General features: G+C 37.5%; 2 protein-coding genes across 2 annotated transcripts; one reads left to right on the top strand and one right to left on the bottom strand.

The window, feature by feature from the left end:
* Positions 1-1,641: 1,641 nt before the first annotated feature.
* On the bottom strand, positions 1,642-9,472 carry LOC139727096 (leucine-rich repeat-containing protein 20-like). The gene is made up of 4 exons (XM_071638076.1): positions 9,406-9,472; positions 7,340-7,483; positions 2,193-2,360; positions 1,642-1,896 (listed from the first exon to the last, which is right to left on the bottom strand). Exons 1-4 carry the CDS (start codon positions 9,470-9,472, stop codon positions 1,727-1,729), a joined length of 549 nt encoding a protein of 182 aa, XP_071494177.1. The 3' UTR covers positions 1,642-1,726.
* A 1,569-nt stretch (positions 9,473-11,041) lies between these two features.
* LOC139727095 (eukaryotic translation initiation factor 4E-binding protein 1-like) lies at positions 11,042-18,468 on the top strand. Its single transcript, XM_071638075.1, has 3 exons — positions 11,042-11,303; positions 14,742-14,906; positions 16,503-18,468. Exons 1-3 carry the CDS (start codon positions 11,156-11,158, stop codon positions 16,535-16,537), a joined length of 348 nt encoding a protein of 115 aa, XP_071494176.1. The 5' UTR covers positions 11,042-11,155; the 3' UTR covers positions 16,538-18,468.
* The last annotated feature ends 2,413 nt before the right edge of the window (positions 18,469-20,881 follow it).

Below are 20,881 nucleotides of genomic sequence, written 5' to 3'. Positions count from 1 at the left end.
TTACATGCAATTAACTTTAAGGCATCCTGCTCCTATTGCCTACACAGTAGGCGCTGCTCTGCTGGTGTAGCCCCACCCTGTGGCTGTGGAACTTCTTCCACATTGAAACACAAGATTTTTCACCTTCCTCCATCGAGTTGTAGAATCTATGGAAACCCATCCACTTGCATAGCTTTGTGTGTGCAAGGAGTTTCCTCGCGACTGGCATGATTTGTGCTTTATCTGACTCCCCTATGAATCTTATCATTATCATCACAACTACCATTCTTAATATTGCAAATGAAAAAAAAAAATAATAGAATATGCTTACATCACATCCAACTAATGCAAGGTGCAGCTAGTATGTTCACACACATCTTTACCCGTTGAGGACGAGCTGATTTTGCTACGGTGCTCATTTACCACAGACATCCTCCCTTGGGACTAGTCTTCAATTTTCTTACTTGGTTAACATCTGTGACAAAGTAAATCAAACTGTGCTCATAAATACCCAATATGATTCATTGCAATGCTGTCTCTAAAATTCCATTTCCATATTGCATTTTCCATGTTTACCTAGATGTTATTGCATTCCTTCTTGTTATAAAATGAGATATATAGGTGAGTTGTGTGAACTTGAGCAATATGTTACTATCCTGTTAAGGCATAGGACTACACTTACATTTTGTATCAGTATATGCTCAGTTCGCATCCAGTAATGTATGACATTCATTGTCATATTTGTATATCATAGTGGACTTCTATTATATAAGAATTCACTCAGCACACCGGTGGAGTCACTTGGTATATCTTGATCAAACCAAGTTATGGACATCTGAGTGAAAAGTATCACATGTATTTCTTAATTATGATGCCTAACCTGTTTCATCTTATACAGATATTCCTTAAAATTGCTGGAGAAATTAGAGTTTATAAACAAGAATGATAATGGGGGGAGGGGTAATAAAACAAGACAAAAAAAAATTGTATAGGTAATCAAATCCAGACATTTACAATGTAATAGAATGGTGCAATTATTAGAACAGTCCAATATGGTCTCAGCTACATGCATAATCAACTGGGAAAATTTATTTATTTTTTTTTTTTTCAAAGGGGTGGGGGGAGGAGGCTACATGACAGATACACCACTACCACTCACATACATGTCTCACAAATATTTTTATCTCCAATGTTCTCATCAACTACACAAAAGAGCAGCATTTGCGCAAACTCCACAAAAGAGCAAGATTTGTGCAATCTGGAGTTGGGTTGACGCTCCATAAGGATACATCACTCGCAGTAATTCAAAACATACACCTATGCTACAGATATTTCCTGCACATGTGTTTTTCAATCAAACACAGATAAAGAAAAGTTTTCCTCGGCCTTGCAGTCCCCTTAAATCCTTTATGTGCCAAGGACTTTAGATTGTGTGTACAATTCTATGGGATCTTCTGAATCAATGGGCATTCAAAGCACACATTGGGCAAATTACTGAAACTTTCACATAATTTGCATATTATCCAGAAAAAAAGAGCTAGTGCAGACCAGAAAGAAGTGCCTACATGAGACCAAAACTACTCTTTGAATTCTTAATATTGTTACAACAAGGCATTGAGCCAAATATCGATTGTCTAGCTGCATGTAGACTCTGTAATTCAGCGTAACACTCAGCCCAATAACAGTTTATACGGAGGATACATCATGCAAACCTATGAACATCAGACAAGCCTGTGCTTTCCGTCTTCTAGTCTACGTCTTCAAACTGCGACACGTCTGGCTCCGACATCAGGACCTCCACGCCCAGGTCGCGGGAGAGCTCCTGAAGCTCTGAGTAGACATCTCCAGGGATGGGGTTGTGCTCCAGGTTAATTTCCCGGATCGCTGGCATCTTGCAGAGTTTTGCTGCATCCATGTCTGAGCATGGGGGTGGGGGGGGGGGTGGGAATGAAGAGCACATCATAATTATAGTACAGAAATATACCATGCACTGTGAGGTTCTAGTTGAAATTAGGAATTACGAGTTGTCAGGGATAGCACCATTCTGTCACCAAGGAATCCATGATTTTGCTTGTTGCTTGAAAAAGTGCATGACATATTTGTTTTACATCTCTCCAGCAAAGTAGCAAAAAATCCCCTTCCTTTTTTTTTTTTTAAGTAGAATCAATGCCATCCATTCTTTCTAGTTGATGTCTCACGATCACTATTCTCACCTGTTATGTCATTGTGACTTAAATCGAGCTTCGTCAGGGTGGACAACTGATAGAAACTCTCAGGCAGGGCCGTCAGCTTGTTGTGAGACGCAGTGAAGCTTTCCAGTACTGTCATCAAGTTGATCTCTTCAGGGATCTTCTCTATCTTGTTGTGTGATACATTCATGACTGGGATGAGAAAGGGAAAAAACAAAGAGTAGATTTCATTAATTACTTTTGACCCATTACTTCTTGAAATATTGTACGCATGTAATTCTCCACTTGTAGGATGAATAGATGTCACAACAGATTCTTGTCAGCACTGGGTTAATACTTTTTTTTCAATCTTTCCTTGATTTCAATAATGATATAACATTCATCTTGAATGTGTACCATAACAGAATAGAATTGAAATCATTAAAACAAAGCATACCACACATCAGAAATATTATTCAATTGAATGAAAGCTTATCAATTCTTCTCTTTGCAAACTAAACAATGACTGTCAATGACTGTCATCCTTTAGACATACTGTGTAAAATAATTCATTCTTACTCTATCTTCCTTATTTCCACTGATTTCCTGTCAACCCTCCCCCCCCCCCCTGACTTATAGGCCATATCACACCATAGGCCTACACAGACACATAGACACACATACTTCAACTGACAGGTGTGGCTCTGCTTACTGCTCCCCTTTTCTTTTAAACTCCTCAGAACTTTTAAATTCATTACAACTGTGGATCTACATGATAATACAGTACCGTGGTACAGTACATACCGATGTATACAAATGATGCACAGGAGAGAGTGGATCAATGAGAATTGGATGCGCGAGTTTAACTTTGGAACTGTTTAGACCCACGAGCTCAGTGAGTGGGTTTAGAGTGTTCTAAAGTTAAACGAGAGCATCCAATTCTCACTGATCTACAAAATAGGCCTGTGCATCATTTGTGTTATAAAATGGGCCCGTAAATTCATGAAATACACTGTACAACCATTTTCCCCATCATGGTTCGGTACATCTACAGGGCAAGTCCAAGATAAGGTCCCCTCAGAAGGCAAAATTTCATCTTTGCTGAATATTGACATGTTTGGTATCATTTTGAAGCTTATGAGTTGAAGTTTTGATTTCCAGGGAGGAAAATATGATATTATGCAAATTTATGCAAATTTTGAGGGCTTCATTTGCATAAATGTGAAATACAGCGTTACGTATGGGACATTTATAAAAATTCATATTTATTCAAAGGAAAGCAAATTATATTTGATTAATATGTGGACATAAGAAGTTCATCAAATAGTTTAACTTGGGATGAAAATTTAGGGATTATGCAAATAATTATGCAAATTAGCTCGTGTCCTATCATGAGATGTCCCATACGTAACAAATTGAGGTCATTTTTTTAGGTTTTTTCTGAAATTTCTAAAGTTATTTGAATGCCCTTCTGGGAAGTTCTAATTTATTGTTTAAAGAAGTTAAATACCACAGAAAGAAAAAAAAAATTGTAAAAGATGTATTTTTTATCAAGCAATTAAATAATGTTACGTATGGGAAAAATGTGTTATGTATGGGACATCCTCATACATATTGCATGTGAATGCATGTAGCTAGCTGGGAAGGTCTCTCAGTACACAAATCGTCAATCATCCTGCAGAAAGCATCCCAACTTTGCAGCTACTTTTGAATTGAAACAATACTAGTACTTGACTAAACAATTTTCAGAAAGGGGGAGGGGGAGATGCCACAATACACAATGAAGATCAGCATTAAAGGGATAGTACAGTTTTTGTAGAAAAAGGGATTCAGTTTCAATGTTTTACAAGATGATTGGGAGTCCCTTATATGAATTATCAAAGAGCATACATTTCTAAGACTAGAGAAATTCAAAGTTTATTTGATGAAGATCCAATTTGCAATGGATGAGATATCAAAAAAACAAACAAATACAAAGTAAAATGAAGTGGTCCTCATGAAAAATTATTTTATTAGGACACCATTTTTCTGGATATCTCAGTTATTCAGTTTTTAGTAGTAGCCACGACAAAAATCATGGGTATACATAATGAGGAGGGACTCATATAAACAACCTAATTGCTAGACAGACATCATATTGTTTATCTACTCCATCACTAGGGTTCCACGCAGCAGGTATTGCATTTATCAAAATTAATATTTCTTGTTTTTTATTGAAACTGAATGGCAAACTGCCCTTCATCAATGGAAGTAAACACTTAACTATTCAATTTTTACTAGTAACTATCCTGATAAAAAATACAGGGCATGCATACTCAGGTTGGTCATAAAAATATAGAATATGGTTAAATATGATTATGATGGTAAATATTTGGATAATATTGATTCCCTTGACAATCTGGATCATTATTTGAGTAATTTCAACAAATTCTACTTCAAAAATTATGCGAAATACCCATAAATATGGTTCTCCACACACTAAACGAATGGGGGACAAAGGGCATGCATACTCAGGTTGGTCATAAAAATTATAAAATATGATTAAATACGATTATGGTGGTAAATATCTGGGGAATATTGTTCCCTTGACAATCTGGATCAGTATTGAGTAGTTTCAACTGATTTTACTTCAATAATTATGCACAATACCAATTAACATGGTTCTCCACACACTAAACAAATGGGGGACAAAGTGTCCCATACGTAACTGTCCCATACGTAACACGTCATGTCCGTCTTTAGTTAGAACCTGTAATTAGAGCTTTTTGCCTCATGACTTGAAACTTACCTCTGATAATCTTGAGTGTTGTGACTTTCATCACAGTGAGTTACAAGTTGTAGAATGAAATACTTTCAGAGAGTTTTGAGGTTAAAAAAAGTGTTCAAAAAAACAAAATTTTTCTGGTCCCATACGTAACGGCACATATTTTCTCTTCTAGAATATAATTGTCAAGGTCATTTTTCTCCATTTTTTACATGATTATACTTCTCCTAGATATCAATCACCATGATAAAGTTCAATATGATCAAAGGCCATTAACACTATTTTTCAGGTCATAAAAGTCTCTGAATGTCCCATACGTAACGCGCGCATTATCTTGGACTTGCCCTACAACACTATACAAGACTTGAGCCATGCGTTCAGATTTTACTGGACGCATGGCTCAGTGTGGATCAGTAAAAATCAATGCATGACAATTGACCAATCAGATTGCAGAGATTCTAAAGCCCATGTTATAATATAGGTTGTTCACCTCATTTAAACTTTATCATTTGATATCCTTGGAAATGATATTGAATTTCATATTATATATACCTTTTAAATTGAGTTTGAGGAAGTCGAACTACAATCAAGTGAAAGAAAACAAAACAATAAGATGCTTAAACAAAAAATATTAAACTAATTTCATTTTGTCTACAATGCAAAAAGAAAGAAAAGAAGAATACCAGCACTACAGCAGTAACATGAATGATGTTGAATCAGACATTTCCACCTAATGTTCTCACATCAGAAACCTCCTCCTGTTGAAAAGTCCTTTCAGAGATATATGCAGATAACCCCGGCTATCACAGCCACTCTGAAAAACAGCTCAAACAAAGTTGGAGCAAGCGAAATGACTTGTACCTGGTACTGTAAATAGACTGCCTATACAGTAGGCCTACTGCTACAGCATGTCACCTACATTAATTGGCCACCATGTACATGCAATTGAAACATAATATACTAACAGTAGGCCTACCGGTTGCTTTGAAGTAATATATCTGTGAGGGAATTTGCTTGCTACATTGTGATAGAAAGATATACACAACACTTTGTGAAATGCTTCATCAAAAAACAACAACAACTAGTACAACAACAAACTAGAAAAATGTCGCTATGGCGACTGGTGTGCCTCCGCCATAATGCATGATTCTCCCAATAGGTGTATACAAGTAGTACAATGTCTTCACAATGTGTGATGACAGTTTCACATAGCTGGCAAAATATTGAAATGACAGGTTTGTCAGAAATGTCTTGAATGTTCACTTTCATTGAACTAGGTTTGCTATAATTGTCTAAGAGTGCAGGTACATGTATTTGGGAAATTGAGGATTTTTACTTGACTTTTGACCGACCCTTTTATAAGTTTATGCATTGAGTAATTTTCAAGGTATGAAGAAAAAGTGTAATTACAGTATAAAATATAATTTTTTTCTTTTGCATTTTTGCCTAGCCTTTGACCCTTAACCTTTGACCTTTGACCTTCTGGCAGGAAATTTCCCAGAGAATCTCCATTAGGTAATACATGTATAATATTAAGTTTTAAAAATGATACTGCAGGCATTGCATATACTAGTATATGAGAGAAATAGTGAAATTTTGAGGAGTTGACCTTGACCTTTGACCCCCTGACCATTGAACCATAACCCCTAAATTCCCTAGATAATTCCTGCCAGTCAGTACATGGGTATGTATCAAGTTCCATGAAGATACATCGTGAACCATTTGCGAGAAAGGTGAAATTGTAACATTTTCACCTGACCTTTGACCTTTTGACCTTTGACTTTATGACATAAACTCTTTCTGGAGAATCTTTCCGCAGTAGTACATGTCTACAATAAGTTTAAGGAAAATAACTTCAGGCATTGCATAGATATGGGGGAAATAGCAACATTTTTACCATTTGACCTTGACCTTTGACCTCTTGCGATTTCTCTAAAAAACTACTCAACTAATGGCCCCATCATGTGTCATCCTTGGACCAAGTTTGGTGAAAGTTGCTTAATCCAGTTTTGAGTTATCACGTAAACAGATAAATTTTAGGATTTGACCTTGATCTTTGACCTTTCACCTCTGTCCGATTTCACTCAAAAACTAATGAAGTAATTGTCCCATCATACATCATCCTCGGACAAAGTTTGGAGAAATTTGCTCGATCCAGTCTTGACTTATCGTGTAAACAAATACAATTTCATGATTTGACCTTGACCTTTGACCTTTAGTCAATTTCACCCAAAATCTAATCGCGTGATTGCCCTATCATACTTCATACTTGGACCAAGTTTGGTAAAATTCCAGTCAATATTACTCAAGTTATCGCGTAAACGAATGCGGACGGACGTACGAATGTACGTACAGACGGACAGATAACCCGAAAACATAATGCCTCCGGCACCACTTCGTGGCGGAGGCATAAAAACAATTGTCTTACCGGTGACTTGTGGAAAGTTTATGGGCAGCTTCTTGGACATAACGGTGAGGGCATTGTCCGACAAGTCACAGCTGACCAGTTCTGTGTGTCTCATGAGATGATAGACAGCTTGGGGTACAGCTTCCAGAAGACAGCTGGACAGATCTGGGATGGGGGTGAAAAAAAAAAATTACTCACATTCATAACACTCTTTGAAGTACATATGATGTACATGTGTGCCAAAAACTTGTCTGCTACAGCCAGCTCACTCATAACAAAGCCCTCGGTGAGCAGCATCTTTGATCATTTGTTGTATGTACATGTAAAACAAAATGCAGAGCTACCAAGTCTCACGCATTCTGCGCGAGACTCAAGCATTTAGGGTCTGTCTCACGATCTCACGCATGGCACCCATTTTTCTCATGCATCTGGTGAAGTCTGCAATTTGGGCCAAAAATAAGGAGCATAGCGTGATAGTGATAGTTGCAATTGAAGGTACATTTCCCTTTTGCCTTTCAAAATTAGTAAAAAATAGTCACTTAAGTATGCACCCGATCGCATCATTAAGAGCTAATAATTAAAAAAAGCTCCTTATCATGGGAGGGGGACACCCTCCTCGTTCGCGTGCGCGAGACGCCGAGTCATAAAATCTCACGCATAAAAGTTTTTTGAACTTGGCATCTCTGAAAATGTCATTATAGCCAAACAATTTAAGTATAGATACAGATCTAATTTGGGAACGTGACCTTGGTTGTATAAGATTTTGTTACGGCCATGTTCATAATATGGGAGTGCACTGTACTAACACTGAATACCATCCAATGTGAATATATGAAGGGTTTGTTCGCAAAAACCGATAAGTCCATATTTGCCAAATGGAGATATTTGCGATTAAAGGTCAAGAAAAATAAAGAGAATAATAAGAAAATTTTTGCTTCTTTTGACCATAACTTAAAAAATGTAGCTTTATATGTAGTGACCTATATATCATTTAAAAGGTATCATTTTGTACTTTCTGACAGAGACTGTACTTCAAAATCTTAAAAAATGGACTTATCGGTTTTTGAGAACAAACTCTTCATATTTGTATGCTATTCTATCCTTGTGAAGAAACACACACACACACACACAAAATGCTCCTTATCTGCACTTTCAGTTGTTGCATGCTCAATCAACGTGATTATGCAGGTGCCTATAATACATATGATATCTCTATTTTGATTCATCCTTATGACATTTTTTATTTCTCTTTTAAGCAACACTTGGTAAACCAATACAGCCAGGTCACTTATTGTACCCTGTAATGGAGTTCCTGACTTAACAAGATAATTTTTTGTTGTTGTTAACTTTTAATTTTCCATTACTCAACTGTAGATTAAAGTTGATTTGCACCTTTTGAATAGATTTTGTCTGTATATCTATTGAGTGGAATGTATTGTACCTCATGAAAAGCTTTTTGAAACAGAATAAATTGTAACCACTCCCAACAATCTTGCTGCAATGAAACCCTCTCAAGGATATACATGTAATACCCTAGCTTGCTATCTTTCCTTTTGTTCATGTGGTCATATAACTTTTTCAGATCTGCTTGCTATTGCACGTGTATTTTGTATTAATTTTTGGTAGTTTTTCCTTTTTATTGGCAGCACACTTGCACTTTGCAAATTTGACATCCACGATGTACCCACTAAACTTTGTACATCCTGCTGCAAGAATAAACTTGGCGTTTAGCCGACTTCCATTGGAACATACCGGTACATACAATGTACTATGTACAGTACAGTAGAGGTATATAGTAAAATAGATTGGGTACGGTACATGATTTTTAGATAAAGAAAAGTTAATACTTGATGTATAATTATAAATCATGACTACACTAATACAGAAAATAAAGTCCCTGCCATTATTTTGCTCCAGTAAATTTGAAATTATGGCAACAAACGATATCTTCTGACCTGATGTTTTATGTTGTGAATAGTCATACTAAGAAAAAAGCAAAAGCACAAAACAAAACATAACAGTGGGCTTGAATTGAATATAGGGACTCCCAATGTCATGAATTAAACTTATCTAAGACATTCTTTTACCCAAATGTTTATCCTCCTGAGCTTTTTCACATCTCAGAACAACTCTTGTGACCGCTTCAGCTGCCATGGTCCAAACAGCAACACGACGTTGATGGAAGATGTGGAGATGTATTTCAGTCTCTTTTGGTCTGGACTTCTCTCACTCGTGTTCCACTCATTTAATGCTACTAAAAGAAAAGATGGAAAGAGTTCCTTTTGGGACAGCAGTTGTTGTTTTTTTCTTTTGGCTGCCTCGACCATTGATTGGCTGTATCATGTACTAGATGTCTAGTAGTTTATCAAACATTTTTACAGCCTAGATCTTTTTGCCACTAGCTGTTCAGTGGGGGTTCTGATCTAGTTCCTGAATCAGAGGTGAAAGGCTGTCACGCATGGTCTGCCACAGCTACCCAAATGTTGTATTGTTATCTACAGTAGATTACATCCAGAATCACAACTGCAGTTCCAATTCCGAGCTTACTCAATACACAACTGTGTCCTAGGTAACAGATTATTTCCTGTTCTAGAGACTAGCTGCACAATGCCAATGCAATGGATCCGATTAGATAGCCGTCTGATGGCCGGGTCAGAGCTTTTGATGGGTGTACTAGATTCTTTAAAGTCTAGTAGAATCTAGTGTAGAATTTCCAAGTTAGACCTAGTAACTGTATAAAAACTCTAACGTCAGAGTCTCTAACGAGTATCATTCAAGCGTTTGGTAATAAGCTGCGACTCGACTAGCGTCAACCGGTGAGTATAAACGGACGCGGATCGGACTGGTATGGTGCAACTTAGTGGGAGCCTCTGGTGGAAACTGTTCACAAAATTGCGAGAACAAGCAATATTTCGTTGAATCAATTCATCCCGACCACAAATTCCCGAAGAAAGAGTGTAGAGAACCGAACATTTTACACTGATTTCACTCTCCGCCCATCAGCAGATCAGGCAGACAGCTTGCTGCGGCGCGGCGATTACCGATCAAGCGCAAACCCATCCGCCGAAGGATCGGGGAGGAGCTGAGGCGAAGAAATGATGTTCTCCCAGCTGACAGGATCAACGCCGTCTCGGCAGCTCCGTATGTTACGTTCGCACGCACACGGACAGGAGGTAGCTGGCCAGCTCAGAGGTCAAGGGTGAGCTAGCTATCATGTAGTTGCAGTCATCACGTGGTTTTGTTTACATCATGCGAAAGTATGTCTTGCATCGACATGTCGCGTGCGTTTGTATTATTTGGCACGTACTAGCGAGGACTTTCACGCTGTGGAAGTGTCCGTCGACATGCAGATCTCATCAATTACACACTTATCAAGTTATTGAACTATGAAGTGATATTTCATCGCAATAAAACAAACAGTAAACGACCTTTTTGAAATCAATTGCAGCTTGACTTCACACGGGCAAGTTGCCATTTAAAGTTGCCAACTTAAGCCCCATATTCATTGGGAATAAATTTGTTGGTAAAATGTAAATAATTCAATAAATTGTGTCTATTATGGCTTTAAAAATAATGTTTTGAGAAGAAATTATAATATTATAGGCTTTTTTCGATTAAAATTTATATTAGATATCCTCTTATAATCTTTTCTTTCAATAATCTTTATATATTCAAATTCTTTGCAAATTGACAATAACGAGCTCTCCTTGCTTGTAACCTGTGAGGAGGGGATCCCCGTAACAACATTTTCGCAATATTTACCTTTTAACGGACCTCAAAGGCTTTGCCTTCATCGTTATCTGTAGGCTTCCCATCGTCTTGTAACATTCAAGTAACATGTCAGCTCCAGCAGCAAGCCGCCAACTCAGCGATAGCCGTGATATTCCGGCAAAGGCGAAGAGGATTACTGTGAACGACCCGTCACAGCTCCCGAATGATTACAGCACGACACCAGGCGGAACGATGTTTTCAACTACCCCTGGAGGTTTGTGGATGGTTGTGTGTGTAGTGTGTAAATTTACTGCTAGCTGCTATGCTCCTCCACAACAGCAGACAGTGAATGTATGAGCCCCTCGACCTCCTGCTGTAGTGCTGTATACCCCTGAACATACCTCCAATATAGCATGTCTTAAATCCGGGCGGGATACAATTGTAATTACTCCAGACCAGAGCTCAGCCTCCTACAAATTGTAACTAACATCCCTTTTAAAACCAAGTGTGCGACAGTAAATTTACATTGAATAGCGCAGGGAGTGTTTTGCAAGGGTAGTAGGGTGGCACATCCAATTACCGGACGCTTTCTTTCGTGGCTTTGAATTCCGTACTCAGAGGATGAAATTTGGGCTAAAAATAACATCACTTATTCGCAGGCTCCTGGAAATTACGAATTCATCCAACTGATGTCAATTGTTCACTCCAGTTTTTAGAAAATATGCTTCAAACATAACCCTCTACAAAAGTTGTCTTTTTGCGCGGTGCAAAATCGCATTGTATTACCGGACACGATTTTCGCAATGAAATAATCGACATCTTTCGCACCTAATCCTTGCACAAGAATCACAATTTCTCCCACAAATCATCGTACACATTATCACTGAGCGGATGACAAAGAAAAAATTGGCAAATGAGGCTAAAATTTCGTATTTTACGGTAAAATGTCTCTCTTGAACATTTCGAACAGTTCACAGAATAAAACCTTTTGAAAAATCGACAACTGGTTAGACTCTACTTCTAGTTTACATGCTTTGTCTATGGGAGCTGCACGCGCGGGTGATGAGTTGCGGGCCCCTTAGCGCACAACTATTCCGCATCGTTCGCGTTTGATATGAGTACGATAGCTACAAATTTCTGATATCGATCAGTGAACTTTTGGTTCTATTGGAATCTTCAGCATTTTTCCTGTATGTGAGTGGGATTTCATAGAATTTCAGTCGCGAAATGTGATTCAAACATGCATAAATATTAGCTATCTCGAGGTGCGGGTCCCTCAACTATAAATTTGAGGTAAAATGTGAATTTTTTCGTGTTTTTACATTTTTATGTGGCGTTTTTTGCGATTTCAGTCCACACAAAGTTCTATGAGGCTAATCTACGATTTTACGAAGTCTCGCGCTTACAGAATGTCATTAGTACGCAAAAATGTGCGTGTCCGGTAATACCATGCGTCCGGTAATACCATGCTTGCCCCTACTATCTCTAGACAGAAAGATCCGTCTGTCCGGAGGAGTCTTTTATTTTTTTGACGTTATCGCTCTCCTCCGATCCGTGAAGCCAGATGCAGTTTCCGCGGAACATTTCCCCGACGACCAGATACAGACCGATCTTTCGGTCAATACTATCTCTGGCTCTATAGACTCTACCCAAGCTAAGTCGATCTTAAAACTTATTGAATGTTGTGTCTTCAATCAGTCTAACGTTACAATCATGACTCAATGGCATGCCTAGACAGAAAGATCCGTCTGTCCGGAGGAGTCTTTTAATATTTTTTGATGTTATCACTCTCCTCATATAGGAGGGAATCCGTGAAACATATCCCGACGACCAGATACAGACCTATCTTTCGGTCAATGGCATGCCATGCCATGGTGGTCAACAAGCAACTGGTGGTGTTGACCGAAATATCGGTCTGTATATCTTGTCAGGGATACATCCTGTATGTTCCACGGAGACTGCAACTGGCTTCACGGAATCATGTCTACAGATCAGAGGAGAGCCGTAAATGTCAAGAAATGATAGAAACTCCACCGGACAGACAGATTTTTTTGTCTATTGGTAGTCATGGTATTTAAATTCCTATTTCCTATTTCCTCATGAAAATTTTGGACATTTTTTTTTCTTCAATTTCATGCAACCATTGTAATGCGGCAGCAGTGGTAATAGTACACTGTATCAATATACAAAGTACAAATAATATTTTTATAGAAATTTGTAGATACTTCCATAAACGTTGATAACAGTTTGAAATGGATTCTGAAATCATTGTTTACTCAGTAATTTTACAGAGGACAGAGGAAACCCACCTGTATCAACAATTTTCCATCATATCTGGGTCTAATTGCAATAACTGAAGCATAACCAAGGACCTGATGTGGAACTCCTTACTATGTTACCTTACTTCTCAGTCTTCTAGTTCTTTAAAGGACAAGTTCACCTTTATAAACATAAGGATTGAGAGAATGTAGCAATATTAGTAGAACACATCATTGAAAGTTTGAGGAAAATCAGACAATCCGTTCAAAAGCTATGAATTTTTAAAATTTTTGTGCAGCAACCGCTGGATGAGAAGACTACTGCAGTGTATGAATAACTTGCGTACAACAATATAAGGAAAATATAAAGAGAATTTCACAAAATTCCATCTTTTGAAATAAAGTACACATTCCCCTGACTCGTTACCGACAAATGATATGGGCAATATTATTCCCCCTGCCTTTCGAAAGAGGCAAGTCAAGAGCTCTTTTATTATGCGAAAAAAGTGAAAATATGTTGAATTTTCTTTTACATTTTCTTTATACTGTTGTACGCATATGACTCACAAGCTGTAGTAGTCTCCTCATCCAGCGGTTCCAACACAAAAATGTTAAAAATTCATAACTTTTGCATCGATTGTCCAATTTTCCTCAAACTTTCATTGATGTGTTCTACTAATATTGTTGCATTCTCTCAATCTTTATGTTTATGAAGGTGAACTTGTCCTTTAATATGCATGTTGTACATTTTGTACTACCAATATATGTAGATCATCACTTGTTCTTTGTTCTTGACGAGGTTGTCTTGACTCTGAGTTTCAAATATATTTTAACAGCAGGCAACTTATCCACAATTACAGTATGCAAATTCAACTGTCTGCATGTTGTACATGCAGGTGAAATTCTTTTGCAAGGGCTTTTTCTCTTGACCAAAAGCTTGAATGATAAGTTAATGGCAAGCAGTTGTTGATCATAGCAGATTTTCATGCTCATTTTATTCTCCAGTCTGATTGGTCCACATCACATCAAAGAGCATCTGATTGTTTTGGTTAGCATTTGAAAGTAGTGTCCTACATTACTACAGTGTACTATGTGTAGGCAAAAAAAGAGAACAAATATTGCGTATATATTACATAACTTTAGAGTCAAATCGTAATGCAAAGGGGAAAAAAGGAAACGAATTGTTGTGAAAAGAAAATGATTTAAATTCATGTAAATCTTATGCAAGTGCACTACATACATATGTACACATGTATTTGGATGGTTGTCATTTAAGTGGAAAGAACAAGAATCCTTTACTAGGTATTTAGGAATATGATGTAATCTTGTAAACCTAGTATTCTTGCAGAGCAAACAGTGATTCATTGTACATTGTTATGATTACCTGACATTGTTTGCATTTTTTCCCCCTTTGCTATAACTCAATATCTTGTTTTGCTTTGTATATTCTACAGGTACACGCATCATTTACGATCGCAACTTCCTCCTGAATATGCGGAATTCGCCACTCAGCATGACCCCACCAAGAAATCTGCCTTCTATCCCGGGGGTCACGACTCCAGAAGGAACCACTCAGGAAAAGCCAAACGGCACATACAAACCCAATTCCGAAAAGCCAGGTGAGAAACAATGGCAAAATCATAACTACAGTAGAATAGAGTTCTTATTTTGATAGTCGTCCCCTTTGCCATGTCACCTAGACAGTATCATACATGTATGTATGTACATGTATATAGAGCTATACAGACATTGTTTGGAAAGAAAATCAGAATATCCCGCGAGAACAATTCTTTTTCAGAGTATGGCAATAGAAATTTAAGCAAAACAAATATGGTGACTTATGGAAGGAAAATCATACATATTTCAACTCAGTCGTAATCACGTCGACAGAATCATACGAAATCACACGTATATCTTTTCGCAACGCACTGAATTGAAAAAGCAAAGTTGCATGCAATTTTGGGAATTTGCGTGTGATGTTTCAAATTAAGTGGAAAACGTAAAGTTTCTAGAAACGGGCCAAGGTTTCCGATCCCGCTCTCTCAAAATCTCTCTAGAGATTGGGCAATTGTGCGGTGTCTTTACCTTAGTATCCGTACGAGATTTATTCATGAACTAAAATAGGATCATTATTAAGATAAAGTAGACACATTTCGATGGCAAAAGGAGTGAGATTTGGATAGCGATCCGCATCACCATCCAAATCTTACTCTGTACAGGGGAAATTGGCTTTCATTTATAAGTCGACAAAATGTTGACTTACGCGTAAGTCAACTTTCGCGTAAGTCGACGTGTTTTGCTCCGTCCCGATTATGCCGACTTTTAGGCAAGGTTGACTGTATATCAAATGTCTATTCCTCGTAATGTAACATTTGCTTGCACCGAAATGTTATCTGCCTACTTTACCACTGGGATTTCACACCTGCACAAAGTATATGACTACATCTGTCTCAAAGCCTGCATCTCATCTCCCTACAATTTTTGTAGGTTCCATATTTGATGTGTTCTCTGCTAGACACACCATTACCTCAATATATTTGTAAGATATTTGTCCAGTACAGTATATTTACAGTATGTACATTGTAGACTGTCATGGTCTCTTTGATATTACAGTCAGTAAATCAAACTTTTTAGGACATTTGATACTCCTATGATGTTGTACACTGTATATGGAAGTCATTATGCACCAGTTTGTGAGTCTACCAGTATATGGTGTTATGAATTTTCTTTAATATCTTTGAGTTTGAATTCAATTGTAATTTAATCATCTATTCCTGATGTAACAGTTCATCGATTGACTGTTATTGATAGAATTCCTATTTCTTGAAAAGGGGGGGGGGGGGGATTCTTTGTGAGAGCTTTCTTCCTTGCCTTTTCAGTGCTTGATATTTGTGTTATTGTTAGAATTTTTATCAGCATTGATGTTATGCACACCTGTACTGCAGACAATTGGACGTGTTTATTGAATGACGACTCCTAACATCATGCCACTCCACAAATAGACTTGCATAAATACATGTAATCTCCTTAATTGAAATACAGTACACGGACATTCATTATTGACTATCAATGTGTCATTGGAAGAAAACGCTGAACATCAAGATGATCTGTAGATACTTATCTGCACAATGTGTAATCATCAGCATCCAAATGGGGCCATGCATTAGTGTATGATTTTCCAGTGGAAAAACGTGACATCTGCTTCCTCTTTGCAGAATCTAATGAAGAGCAGTTTCAAATGGACATCTGAGGGCCCTGGAAACCAGCATGCGTCATGTGAGACCAGGAATAGCAGATGGAGAGTGCGATCTGCCAGTTTACTTCTGTGTAGTAGCAGACAGCGTAATGTGTTTATTTACCTAAATTTCCAGAGGAATGAATCCGCTTCAAAACTACTTTAGGTCCATTTTTTCGTCCCAGATTTGGATGAAGAGATGGTCGAGTTTGGCTCGCTTACCAAATTGAGAAGAGTCTCGTAAGATGGCGAATTTTAAGACAGGTGGTTAAAAATTGGAGAAATGAGGTTGGGATGGGTTTAAATTTTTTTGCGTGTTTCCTGTGCGTTCTTAAAGCAGTAATAAGCACAGAGTGACATGAAAAGAATATGACCCAATCTCACTTAGCTGTTTCCTCGTGTATTTCAGAAAAAAAAAAAGAAATATGCAAAAAGTGTTCCATTACATAACATTGTCAAGGTGCAATATGGTACTTGAATTGAATTTACACTTACAATGTATTTCTTTCTGTCATACTACATGATATCACCTTTATAGAGTCAGCTTACCATAAATATTCACCCTTATTTCAAAGGGTATCCTACATGACAGCTTGTCTACCTTGAACATCATACAATTTAAACATTGGTTTAGTACAGCATTTCATTGTCCGTTTTGATGGCATATATTTCTTTCCTTTTGTAGTTTGCCTACAAGTACATGTACAAGTAATTTCATTGTGTTCCTTTTTGCTGAATGTACACGCATGTTGAGTATACCTTTAAATATTTATGGGGATTCTTAAAGTCTATATGTGTACAGACAACAGAAACAAGATACGCATTTTGAATAGAAAAATGATTACCTCAAACTTGCATGTGGTATTGTCTGTTATGGATTACTAGTAACTTATCATGAATACCAGCCCTCGAACTCTATGTAGAGATTGTACACTGTGTGTTAATAGTTTTACCCTCATATCATTGAAGTCATTTATTGTGATTTTGAATCATGAGAAATGACAAGTGGACTAGCGGAATATATTCTATTTACCTCATTTAGAGTATAAACTCTTGGTGCATCTTTAAGATGGGCCATCAAATGGTTTCCTTGCCAGCACAAACCCTCCCTCCCCTCAATATCCTGTGGAATTTAAGAAAGCAGTACCAAGCTTTGCAGTGTTTCCACACATTTTTGAAAATACAGGTGCTGCAAAATGTGCTCAAGTCACATTGACTCTGAGCAGGCTGTGGCTCATTGGAGAGGCTCAGTCTAATGCACAAACAAATGTTAAAAAAAAAAATGAAAAAAGCATGAATGTGTGACCAGCATACTTTTCAGGGAAGCTAATTTCTTCCAGTACAAGTGATTGCTGTGTAATGCAGCAAAGAGTGGAGTTTCACTGAGTTTAACTGGACTCATCGTTATGTGATTGATCACTTACCAGGAAGTCTTCTTCTGCCATGCACCTTTTGTAGGCTCATTCACTGTAATGAGTAAGATAAAGACTAAAATAGCAGATACACATTTTATGCCTCTTTGGTCATCAGACATCTTGCCATAATAGTAATCCTCAGTCTGTAGGTGCGGGGAGGTGCTGCACATGTTACTGTCGATGGAAGATGGCAAATGATCCAGAGTTGTGATAGAAGAGTTCCTAAATTTTTTTTTTCTCTTCTTTTTTTTTTCACCTTGTAGCATGAGCTGAGTGCCAGAAGGGTGTTAAAACTGCAACAATCTGCTTGGTTAACACCCTTCTGCTTCTCTTGGGACGCTCTAGCTTGTGAAACAACATTGTAGAGGTCTTTGATGAACAGTTGTCACCTTGGAACTGTAGACTCTGAATTGATATTGACAGCATTCCCTTTTTCTGAGCCACGAGCGAAGTTCTATCACTTCCAGCTTGTTTACAATCATGCTTCAGTTCGATGAGGCTTTGCAAAGTATGATTTTCAAAGGGAGGAAGTATGCTTTTCATTTCTTTGCAGCTTAAAATCATGGCACCATTGATGGAACCTAATATAGCAATGTCTTTTTTCCTTTTTGTTTCCCTGATTATGCTAAATAGGTTTCTATTATGTTTTTATGTGATATTTGATCAATATTGTATTGTTGAATGTATCAACAAAATGTAAACTCTATCAAGTTCATGAAAATGATATGAATAAAATTTGAATTGTCAATATATACTCTAGAATCGGCCAGACATGCAAAGAATGTTATGTTCTAGGTCGAGCTCTAGGGTATTCCAGCATGTTTCACAATTGTTCCAAACTCACAAATGCAAACTTTGTGAACGGATGGTATACAAATTGGACTTCACATTTTTCACAAAGTGGCAGTTTCATATAAAATTTGGAAAAAAAAAAATGTAAACGCATTTTTCTCTCTCATCTGTGTAAACTTCATAAATATGAAATTGCTACGCAAATAATTATTTCCTTGTGTTCTTTCATGGGATTCTTTAACTACTAGTTTAAAAAGTTTGTAGCAATCGGGCTTTTCGATATGTCTCGATGAGTGAAACAAGCTTGACTTGTGGTGTTTCTGGCAAACTCTTGAGCATGTGATAAACTTAAGAGCATATTCATCTGATAGGTCACATATATATCTCTTTCAGGGAGTATTCAAGGAGAGCATTTGTCAGCTGCGTGGTAATATAATGTGAAAATATGTCTATACCTTCAGAGGTTTTATGTCTTGATTACTTCAAAGTTCTCTGCAAAAACAGTAACACTAGGTGTGTCAATGAACTTTATGTTTAAATAGCTCTTTATTTTTTTCGTATGCGACATTTGATTTCGAATCTGCCATGATATCTCCTATTTGAGGATGTGACTGCCTTCTAATGCCAAATTATGCTGTCATGAATTTTACGGATCATTGTCAGATTTGTCAGACTATGCTGTGATACACATATGGATTTGTCTTGCTCTTGATTTTAGGCAGACCAAAATGTTCCTTGAACCACACCAGGTGTCCAGAGCAGATTGCCATTTTATAATTCCTCGTATTTCATGAATTTATTCCTGTGATGGTGGATTATCTTTACACGAAGACATTGATAAGTTGATGGGGGGGGGGGGGGGCGAGGGGAGGTATAGAAGAGACACATCTTACAGTTGCTGTATTTCAAAGGATGCACTACTCCATTTTTTGTCTTTCGTATCTAGATTAAGCTTTTTAAAATATTCTTCCCGTGAAGACCAACCAATGGTGTATCACTAGAAATTAGTCTCCCGCTGTTTCAGACAAGGGATGTATGTCATGATTTTTCCTTCTTCCAGGCTAGACATTGATCTCTTTATTCCTCTTATCTCTCACTAAATAATTATGTTTTGCTATATATGCCTGACTGAGGCATAGCATGCTGTCTGTGGATGAAGGCTTCTCCAGTAGATATCCCTTGTGCCTCCACCAGCAGGCAGACTCTGCTTTCCTTGTGAATGTCTCCATGTTGACGACAGCAAACATGGATCCTCTCGGCTGCAGAGTCTCCATAGGTTGTAACACACATCTGAGCCAGGTGCATATACAATGTGTACAGTTAAGAGAAGGATGATTTGTCTGTTCAAATGGTTGAGTGCCATAAATGATGGCCATGTATGCTCCCAGATTCTCTGAAGATTACTCTAAATTTCTGAGTATGGACTTATTTCAAAATGATTTATTTTGCTGCTTTTCCCTTCTTCAGAAGAGTAAGTATACAGGGACATCATTACAAGTGTCCATATTTTCTGTGTTGATATTGTATACTGTGCATGCATTACTACATGCTACATGTGTTTGGGAAATATTTGGTAGGCTTTTTATGATCTCCTGACAAGCGATTCGGATGTTCACAAATTTGAATGTGCCACTAAACAGTTAAATCATTTTCTCCTTTTCCAATGCAACACTTGTGCTACAGGCAAACAGGTTTGATTCCATGTATTATTTTTAACTTGTAAGTGTTAAAGGGACATTGGTTCACTGTAACACATAGGCTTAATAGCCCATAATGCTGGATACATGTATTTGAAACATTCTGTTTTGTGAAGTGAAACCTTTCGGTATCTTTCAGAGTTTGATATTAAGATGCTTTGTGTTCTTAAAGAAGATACTGAAAACAAATGTAAAGACAATGTCTTTATACTGTATTGTTTGTAACTGTGCAAATGGCAAAGTACAATCTGTGGAGGGATGCTCATCTTATGACAGAAATCCTCAGGGTTTGTTGGGTGGTTTTATTTTTCCTCAGCCCCAAACCAGCCATTGCCAGAAAGTGTGTCACATAGTCTGGAAGTTACCATGTTAAAAGAAATAATGCAATTAAAACATAAAGTCTATCAAACCAGATACACTGTTGTCACTGAAGTAATAACCTGTGGCTTGGTTTG

This window comes from Diadema antillarum, unplaced genomic scaffold, assembly GCF_040938485.1.
Source record: "Diadema antillarum isolate AM-2024a unplaced genomic scaffold, OU_Dant_1.0 seq00000119_RagTag, whole genome shotgun sequence".
NCBI classification, from domain to species: domain Eukaryota; kingdom Metazoa; phylum Echinodermata; class Echinoidea; order Diadematoida; family Diadematidae; genus Diadema; species Diadema antillarum.
This window is presented reverse-complemented; position numbering and strand designations above follow the sequence as displayed.

What these genes read in the sequence shown, in the direction of transcription:
- LOC139727095 (XM_071638075.1), top strand. Translation starts at nt 11,156, where the DNA reads ATGTCAGCTCCAGCAGCAAGCCGCCAACTCAGCGATAGCCGTGATATT. An exon ending in GTTTTCAACTACCCCTGGAG is followed by an intron (nt 11,304 to 14,741) that starts GTTTGTGGATGG and finishes TATATTCTACAG; the next exon opens with GTACACGCATCATTTACGAT. An exon ending in ACCCAATTCCGAAAAGCCAG is followed by an intron (nt 14,907 to 16,502) that starts GTGAGAAACAAT and finishes TCCTCTTTGCAG; the next exon opens with AATCTAATGAAGAGCAGTTT.
- LOC139727096 (XM_071638076.1), bottom strand. Translation starts at nt 9,472, where the DNA reads ATGGCAGCTGAAGCGGTCACAAGAGTTGTTCTGAGATGTGAAAAAGCT. An exon ending in TCAGGAGGATAAACATTTGG is followed by an intron (nt 7,484 to 9,405) that starts GTAAAAGAATGT and finishes CCCCCATCCCAG; the next exon opens with ATCTGTCCAGCTGTCTTCTG. An exon ending in AAGTCACAATGACATAACAG is followed by an intron (nt 1,897 to 2,192) that starts GTGAGAATAGTG and finishes CCCCATGCTCAG; the next exon opens with ACATGGATGCAGCAAAACTC.